The sequence below is a fragment of the Aulostomus chinensis genome, chromosome 7 (genome assembly GCF_037954235.1).
Source record: "Aulostomus chinensis isolate RoL2024-O1b breed Wild chromosome 7, RoL_Achi_v1.0, whole genome shotgun sequence".
NCBI lineage: Eukaryota > Metazoa > Chordata > Actinopteri > Syngnathiformes > Aulostomidae > Aulostomus > Aulostomus chinensis.
In genome coordinates, this window is record NC_141326.1 from 25,396,369 (window position 1) to 25,405,763 (window position 9,395).

The following is a 9,395-nucleotide window of genomic DNA, read 5'->3' on the forward strand; positions in this document are numbered from 1 at the left end:
GTGTAATTTATTTATCTATTTATTTGCAGTGATTCCTAAAATGGACATGGAATATTTTACAATTTATGAACAAACTTTATTGTCTAAAAATGACACCAGTGCACTGAAATATGTGGTTTAATGGCTGCAAATGATCACAAATATCTTTTTTTTTTCTGCGTCACAAATGTTTCAATACTGGCAAATACTGGACAGCACGCATGCCCGTGGTTATAAACCAATCAGGCCCCCTTCAGCCGATATTATCGTTCAAACTTATATATCAGCCTTCTCATTTGTCAGCTCTATTTCTGCTGTCTGGGAAGCTCCAGCGTTTCACCCCATAGGATTGTATAACGCACCAAACCTCCCTGTATATTTACAGCTCATTTCTTGCCATACACTGCCTCCGATGAGCTTACGGGCACACTTATATCATTTGGTGGAGTGGGTCATTAAGTAGGAAACAGTTGCTAACTCTTTCAGGAAATTACTCCTGCTGGGTGTGTCAAGCTGCAGCATCCAGCTTAAAAGACGACATGCAGTTTTACAGGTCCCGCGTGGAACTGAGGGATCAAATGACCGTCTATCCTCTTTCCAAAAGGCATTGTGGTTTTGCCTGCAGCCCCAAACATCAAAAGGCTGAGTTGGTTCAGGTCAGTAGTCAAGGTGGAGATGTGGGGTGTGTGTGGGTATGGGTGTGTGTGTGTGTGTTGGGGTGGGGTGGGGTGGGGGCATGGGAAGCACCTTCTTAAAAACAACACCCAACCACAGCAGCAGCAATAACCGAAGAGCAAAACATTTATCTTGATGTGTTTTCACAGCAGAAATGAAAAACGTGAAATAGTGTCTCTAGACGATGTCGCACACACGCTGCTTTCCTCCACCCCCCCCCCCCCCCCCAGTCGAACAGAGAATATTGTGGTTCATAGATTTAAATCAGTTTATAGTGTCACGTGAACAGTATGGACTAAGTTATGAATTTTACGTGTTTGACGTTGATGAACAGAATAGGAAAGATCAAAAGTACCCACATTTGGAATTTGTTCGTTTAATAATAACGTTTCTGAAACGCAAGTCTAGACAGACAGTGATTTATTGAGTCTCAAGAGGTAAGAATATGTTCTGTCACAGCAGCGCTTAATGCAAATTACTGTGGTTGTACTCATCGTTATGCTCTGGACTCCATTCAGTCAATTATTTTTGTATTTTTATACAACAGTTAATTTACGATGGAATCCATCACGGGAGTGAAGTACTTGCAAATTATTTATTCTTTGCAACATATTCTCAAAATAGCTTGTGTTGCTTTCAATCAAGAGCAACTCATGTGTTAGGTGAATTTCACCACTAGATGGCGCCAACATACATATATATATTTGCCAGCCTTGATCACCGCACCTCAGGGTTTTCTTCAATTCTCAGAGTTGAGGAGTGGCATTACAGCGTCTGGGCCATTTGATCTCATTTGTATAAGATCAAGACAGAACACTTGACCGATATTCACCCCAGATAAGCACCCATGATTAAAGCATCAGTGTTTCTCAAAATAGATTAGCAGTTAATTATCGTCAGTCCTCTCATCTTTTGTTGTCTGGCATCAGAAATTCAGGTTTCAGCTCCAGGATTGTATGAAAAACACCAGGATGCAGTGAACTAATCATGATTTAGATCTCCGAGAGCAACCCTTGATTCCTCTGTATTATGTAATAATGTCTGAATCGCTCAGCAGCACCAGCGTCACAACATCAACTGGGAAGACATCTGACCTTTGGTGGAACAGATCGCCTCAATTATTTAAACAGCTGCTTCATGTCAACCCTCCCCACGGAGTCACACACTGTAGTTCATGTGACTTTAATTTTCATGTAAACTGTGACCTTGATTCCTCCCTACATGGGTTTTTTTTTTTATTTGTGGAACTTTTACGGTTGTAGATGTGGTCCTGTTAGGTAATTGCGGTTTCATATCTTCTAAAAAAAAAAAAAAAGTGATTTTTTTTCTTTATCTGAATAGTGACACAAAATGAAGCCCAAAATAGATGAACAATACTTGCCAAACCATATCACTGAATCTCTCTCTCTCTCTCTCACACACACACACACACACACACACACACACACACATACACACACACACACACACAATGTTTGGTTTTATGCTTTATCATCTTACATCAGCGTTTTAAAAATCACACTGCAGATCCAATACACCACCACTGGGTGTCGCTGTGCCCCCACCAGCCCATAAAAAGGCGTTGGCTTTCTCTGCTGCGTGTGAGGACCTGAAGTCAGCGGAATCAGAACTTTGCAGCCACTTTGCACTCTCTTGATGGTGTTGTGACGAGGGGACGTTTTTAAAAGTGGTTGTACAACGACGCACTCACCAAAAATCACCTTCCCTCGCGAAACACGCCTGCGTGCATCGTAGTTCCGTGAAATCTGTACCTTTGTGCACAATTTCTGACACATGCAATGAGAGTCATTCTTACCAAATATGTCTTTTAATGCAGTCCTTTATTTGTTTTCCAGATCTGTAAATCGTAATCTTACACTCAACTGGATGAAAATAAACTATTTTTTTAAATAAAAGAGGGATATTTTACGACAGGTTAGACATCCCAGTCACTTCATGAAGTCTCACCGTAACAGTAATTACGTAAAGTGACCCACCCAACCAATCCTCGCTGTTGTTTACTTTTGTGCGTAACCCCCCCCCCACCAAAAAAAAAAAAAAAAAAAACCAAGGCGGCTCGGTCAGCGCGAACTGCTGAGAGAGAAGATCTGACCCGAGACGCTCGGTTCTGTTATTGTGGTGAGAAAAGAAGTGTGTGCGCGCGCGCGCGCGCGTGTGTGTGTGTGTGTGTGTGTGTGTGTGTGTGTGTGTGTGTGTGTGTTGAGACAGGATGTTATGTACGTAAATTGAAGGGTCACACATCAGGCAGCAGAGAGTGAGGTTCTTCATTTGTGCCAGACTGGATTTTACTTTTCAAACAAAACAAACCAACAAACAAACAAACAAACAAAACAGTGCAAAGTGTCTTGGAGTAGGCGGAGCTCCATCAAGCCCGAATAGAATATCTCATCATAATCGGACACATGGAAGAGCGAGCAAGGAAGTGTTTATTTATTTCCTTTTAGCAAGGAGGAAGAAAAACAAAGGAATGGAAGCAAATAAATGGCCCAAATTGCAGTTACAATAGAGTCACGCTAGATTCAGGAAAGTCCGCTGTGATTTCACCCGGAGTTGACACTCTTCAGATAAATCAAAACGCTGCGCTCTGCTCGGCTCAACGCCAAGTGAGCACCAGTGGCTGACGGGAAATCAGGGTGGGGGTTTGTGTGTGTGTGTGTGTGTGTGTGTGTGTGTGTGTGTGTGTGTGTGTGTGTGTGTGTGTGTGTGTGTTTTAAGATGAGGATGAGGGCTGGGCTTTGAGGAACCAATGACAGAGTGGTCCGAGGTGGCTGCTCTGACTGACGAGTTGACGGGAGGTTATATACTCTGCGTCTCACTACCAAGGTACATTTAAACAGACGCGTGCGTGGAGAGAGAACGGTGAGACGCGAATTTCAGCCACAACAAAAACATTCGTCACCTGATATCCTCATCAGGGATCAAGCACCCTCCACCGGGCATCTCTGAAACTGTTTTGTTTTTTGGTTGTTGGCGAGAATTTGGAGATGTCGAACGTGCAGTTATCGAGCATCGCGCTGGAGAGGCTGGTGGCCAGGAGGACCTTCCCTCTCCACAAGCGCACCAGCGTCTGCCGCAACCTCTTCGGACCGGTGGATCATGACGAGCTGAGCCGGGAGATGAAAGCAAAGCTGAAGGAGATTTCCGAACGTGACCAGCAGAGATGGAACTTTAATTTCGAGGCCAACACTCCGCTGGATGGGGATTACCAGTGGGAAGAGGTCCCCGTGGATAACACTCCGGTGTTCTATCAGGACTCTGTACAGAACGGCAGGGCCCCTGTGCCGGTGACGCCTGTCAAGCAGAGACCGACCCCGGACTCTGCTGCTCCGGAGACCCCTCATATGGATGTACTGGAGCGCTTGGCCCCGACCGAGAGCGGCAGCACTCAGTGCCCGGTGGAAGTCAACCAGGAGAACCGCACAGACAAGCTTAACTCAGGGAAGACTCACAGACAGGTCCCGTGTGTTCGACGCAAGAGGCCGGCCACGGCTGACAACAACACCCACATCACAGGTAAACGGAAGATTTGATGTCAAGCCTTCGTGCGTAAAACAACTCCTACCCTGCCATTTGTCCATCAATCCACGATGTTACCTTCGCTTCAGTGCGTAATTTCACTTTCGGCGTGTTTAAACAGCGTTTCTTCTCTCCTCCAGACTTCTTCGTGAAACGAAAGAGGGCTGCTGATAGAAAATCTCTTGATATGAGCGCTTGCCATCACTCCAAGTCTCCAATCCCGGTGGAACAAACTCCACGAAAGAGGATCCGTTGAAGGTATGAACTTTTACTATGTACTAAGATTTACATTGAAAACCAAGTCGCGTATTTGACTGCGTCCAATAGTACATTTAAATTACTGTCACAGTAAATGTTATTATATATCATTTATATGGCGTGGTTAGCAGTTCTCTGGTTGTGCAACCGTGTACTTTTCTCATTTTTTTGATGTAATAGTTAAAGATGTAATGAGCCAAAAAGGATGGCAGCCTTATCTCAGACAGCGAGAAATAGCGAGAGAGAGAGAGAGGGAGGGAGGGAGAGAGGGAGGGGGCGAGGTAGTGATAGTAAGCGGTGGTGCTGTAGTAACACTGGGGGAGGGGGATGTGCGTCACAATGTGGCGGGAAAAAGCTTGGGTAAAGGGTGACGCCTGCTGCCGAGTTTACTTCTCCTGTTTCCTCAGAAAGCCAACTGACGTCCTTCTGCGGAATATCTGTCTGAGTTTTCTGTTGTTGTTGGAGAAACTGATCGGTGATTTACGTCATCTTGCAGGTGTTTTCTTTGCACTACCGGCATGCACATGTTGAGGATCACCGGGGAGGTTTTGTATCTCCGCAACTTAAACGCCGGAGAAGGGGAGTAAACAAGGGGACGGTGTTGGAGAAAGAAGCCCGATCGGCCGGCTGCCTTCTCGGCTCGGTGCGCCCAGGCGGAGCGCAGCCTGAACACCGGACCAGACTCTCAGGACTGAACGGTTTGGGGGAGGGGAGGGAAGAAAGGAGAGGGAAGAGAGGAGATTTCGCCGAATGACTTCTATCCAGTACAAATGTAGCATTCATTGTTGCTTTTGCATACAGCCACTCGACAGTGTTAAATGTTTTAACATCTGTGCAATCCTAAATTACTTAAAAAAATGTCTACACTGGCCAAAAGTGTACAGCTTTATAGAGACAATAGCCTATAAATGTTTATTTCTGTTCTGGGTTCTCCGTTAAATGTATATTTTTTAAGACTATTCTAACTTATAATTTATTTATGTTTCTTTATATTTGTTAATTGTTGATTTAGCCAAATGGCATATTTTATTTTATTTACTATTTTTATTGTGGTGTTTTGCAATCATGTAGCTTCCCAACAGTAGTGTACACTAGACTTTTCTTTGTGTCTCTGAGCCGTTTGTTTGTTTTCGAGTGCCCTCGGTCGTGCGAAAAGAGGACAATAAATATTTTACACTTCCACTTGAAATGTATGATGTGTCTTTTTCCAGCTGATGAGTTCAAATACAATCTTTTTGATAAAATAGTGTCTATTTATACTTATTTAGTTCATGACAATGAATAGAACCAACGCAGAGTTGGACTTGGTCTTCATCCACCTCAGGGACGCAGGTACATCACCTCACTGAGCTCCTCCTGTGACTGTCTGCTTCCGTGGGCTCATATAGCCTACCTTCCAGGGTTGGTGGGTGGGGGTAGGTGGAGGTTGGGAGGGGGGCATTCAAACGTGCAGACTTGAGCAGCATGGCAGCTGCGGGATATAGGCTGGGATTTAAAGGCCCTTTCGCCCCTCTATAGAAGCAGCAGCTGCCTTTGGATCCCCGCTTTGTCCACAACCAAGACACCCCCACATCCACCCGCACTCAACAAGCCCCCTAAAGACCCACTCACACACACTGTTTACCCCGCCGTGGATACACCGGGCGTGGAAGCCACCTGCCAGAGCTGGAAAGAGAAAACTACAAGTCTTTGTAATTGTCCTGGGCTTTTGAAACAAACTATTCAACAGGTCATGCTTGCAAGTTTACCCTAAATTGAAAGACGCAAAAATGCAGCGTCTGAATACGCGCTGGTTCTGGTTTCCGATCTTAAAAAAGTGTTTCCAAAAGAGTGTTTTTCCTGATTTGTCATAGCAGTGAGCGCAGACGCAGATGATGCCGAAGAAAAACAAGGATTCAAGTACGGTGAACCGTGGCTGCGCTCCGGTCTTGACGGCTGAACGCGTGAATATTCCCTCTTTATTTTAGTGCGTAAAACAAAAACCCAAACACATCAAAACGGAAACAAATTGAACAAAACGACCATAAAGATTAAAATACATATTTTGTCTCACATTATCTCCATTAATGAATGAATATCGAACATCACATCGTTGGATGGTAAGAAGAATATGGACTGCACCACAACTGTAGAAAACAAAGGTTCAGGTTCCCTCTGCGGGTTCTTGGTGCTGATTGGTGACGAACTCATGAATCTACACCATTTACACTGATACGTATCGTCAGTACACATTTATTAAAATGAAAAAAAAAACATTAAATCCTTCATCTTTATTATTTTTTTCATCTTCATCTGAGCTGAAAGATGCGTTCTGGGTAAACCAGGGCCTGAGTTTTACCAGGCATTCAAGCGCGCGCGCGCGCACCCGGGCGTATGGAGCATATAAGGCACATTTCGCGATTATCCATAACTTTATCCATTTGTTTGAATAGCTTTGACTGTCTGACATTAATGTTTGAGTTAAAAATGGAGACTTTTGATGGCTCGAGTGACTTTGTCAGCTCTATGCAGCCATAAGCTCTGAGGGCTTGTTCTGATTTCCAACACAAAGCGCTCTCCGGCTCCATTCTTTCCTTTTTGTTGCCATATGGCAAATCCATGTAGACATAGCCAAGACCCATTCAGTCAGCCACAGAATGTCCTGCATCAGAGAACAAAAGACACTTTGTCTGGCTGCTCTATTGATACGAATGGGCGAAAAAAAAATATTATAATTAATCTATGGCTATATCCAGCTAATTAACGCCCATATGCCCGCGGGGAGCTGCGAGGCCATTCAGTGTAATTTTAAAATCTCAATAGTTTACATGTTAAAGACAACAGCTGTTCATGTGTTACTTTAATGAAGTCCCCTCCATGTTGGATGGAGACTGGACACATTCAAGGATTCAAGTCCCCCCTCAGAGTCAAAGGGGTCATCTTCCTTTATTTATCATCAGCTGTGTAACTATATATATATATATATATAAAATTGTTCAAATAATTTGTTTTTGGTTTCCCAAAATGGAACTGAATTTGAGCCACAATAGAAAAGGTCACAGGTTAAGGGCTGAGGTAATTGGAAGCCTACTCTAGAAGTATTTTAAACAGTATATGTCATTATTTTGCACGACAAAGAATCATTTGGATGAAAAACAGCACTGAGCTGTAATATCAATGCCCATCTTGTAATTTAATTTATATATATATTTTTTTTAGATTTTGTGGATGGATTTGTATGGCTCCACAGGTTGTATAGAGGAAGTGTGTGACGTTACAACTTCATTTAGGGCCAGTTTGATGGACATAAAGGAAAGAGATGACAGTTCATATACAGGCCTCATTAAAAAGCCTGCTACAATAGAATATAATTACCCACGCAGCTGCTGATGGAGAGAACCAGTCTCAGGGGTCCTGCAGGCCCTCATGTGACCCCTGAAGCAACCTCACTCTCTTGATTTATTTCAGTTGTTAGCCAAAAAATATATATATTAGATGTGTTTGATTTGTTGTGAGAAAACCCACAGAATGATCACAATGAAAAAGAAAGGAAAAATCAAAAAGTGGAATCATCATTTTAGAAAAGTCATAATGTGAAGAGGCCTTATTGCACCTGTTCTGGTGGTCCAACAAAGGTTTTCATGGAAATAAAGAAAATGTATCCCATCCTGAAATGATCCTGTAATAACAACACAATAAGAATGCAAATATTCTTTGCAAAAAAAGGAACTTGGACCTGTGCTAATTTAAATCTGGTTTTGACAGTCAGCAGTGCAAAAATGCCTTTCTTGCAAGGAGCATGGAAGAGCAAAAGAAAAGCAAAAAAATTGTCTCCACTGTTGCAGGAATTTGTTAGTTCTCTCTCTCTAATAATAAATCACATTTATATCACTTCAGTTTTCACTAAAACGGCGTGTTTTCTCGGGTGTGTTAAAGAAGGCGATACATCATTTAACGCAGCAACTTTGCCTTCCAGTGGCCTGTTGCAACCACAATCCATGAGTTAGAAAAAGAAAAAAAAAGAAAGAAACAAAAACCTTTAAATCACATTCTCTACTCTCTACAATCACAATTACAGGGACAGTCTGCAAAGTCTGCAATTAAACATAGAAAGACGGAAAATCAGCCAAGGGGGAATTAGCATTTTCCATGACCATCTGGCATCGGCGCAGGCGACAGGGAACAAAGGCGAGCTGGATGGAGAGGAGAGGCGAGTGTGCCATCGCATTGACCTGCAAATGAGGCTTTGTCACCGAGTTAAAGCTCCCTGACCCCCTTTACCCACCCACCTACCCCCCCCCCCTCTAAAGACTTATTTTTAAACCTATAGTGTGACGAATGAGAGGCTGAATTCGAGTCTGCTTTGGAAAAAAAAAAAAAAAGACGGTCAAAAATTGTCCAGGGGTTATCGGGAAATGATCAGACATCGATCATTTGTATACGTTTCTACAATTACATTTTGTGCACACAGTTTTCACTTTTTTCAATTAATATAAAAAGTGAAACTGAATGTTTGAACGCAGCCACTGCCGGTGGGACTCAGTCCTCCGGACGCTTGCAGGGCCTGTTGGGTCAAACGGATTTCTGACGTGTTCTCATTATATATTATTAGATCAGGGATTTGGCGCAGTGCACCTGGTCACACGAACACCCACGTGTTAGAACAAAGGTGATAGTATCCGGAGGAGGATTCTGTTGTCCCCCTGCATCGGTGTGTGTGTGTGTGTGTGTGTGTGTGTGTGTGTGTGTGTGTGTGTGTGTGTGAGAGAGAGAGAGAGAGAGAGAGAGAGAGAGTGTGTGTTTCTGTAAGAAGCTGTAACACGCTTATTGTGAAGTAACAGGCCAGTGTTAGAGATGCAGTTCAGCCTCTATCGCTCAGCATTTCAAAAGATTAATGGAGTCCGTGTTGAAAATCAGAAAAACAGATCATAAAACAAAAGTATTATTATGAATAAACATTTTATTGA

The 9,395-nt window shown here is 43.2% G+C and overlaps 1 protein-coding gene across 1 annotated transcript; it reads left to right on the forward strand.

Annotated features, from left to right (window-relative positions):
* The first annotated feature begins 3,443 nt into the window (after window positions 1-3,443).
* On the forward strand, window positions 3,444-5,631 carry LOC147259256 (cyclin-dependent kinase inhibitor 1C-like). Its single transcript, XM_086209525.1, has 3 exons — window positions 3,444-4,188; window positions 4,332-4,449; window positions 4,946-5,631. Exons 1-2 carry the CDS (start codon window positions 3,660-3,662, stop codon window positions 4,445-4,447), a joined length of 645 nt encoding a protein of 214 aa, XP_086065651.1. The 5' UTR covers window positions 3,444-3,659; the 3' UTR covers window positions 4,448-4,449; window positions 4,946-5,631.
* The last annotated feature ends 3,764 nt before the right edge of the window (window positions 5,632-9,395 follow it).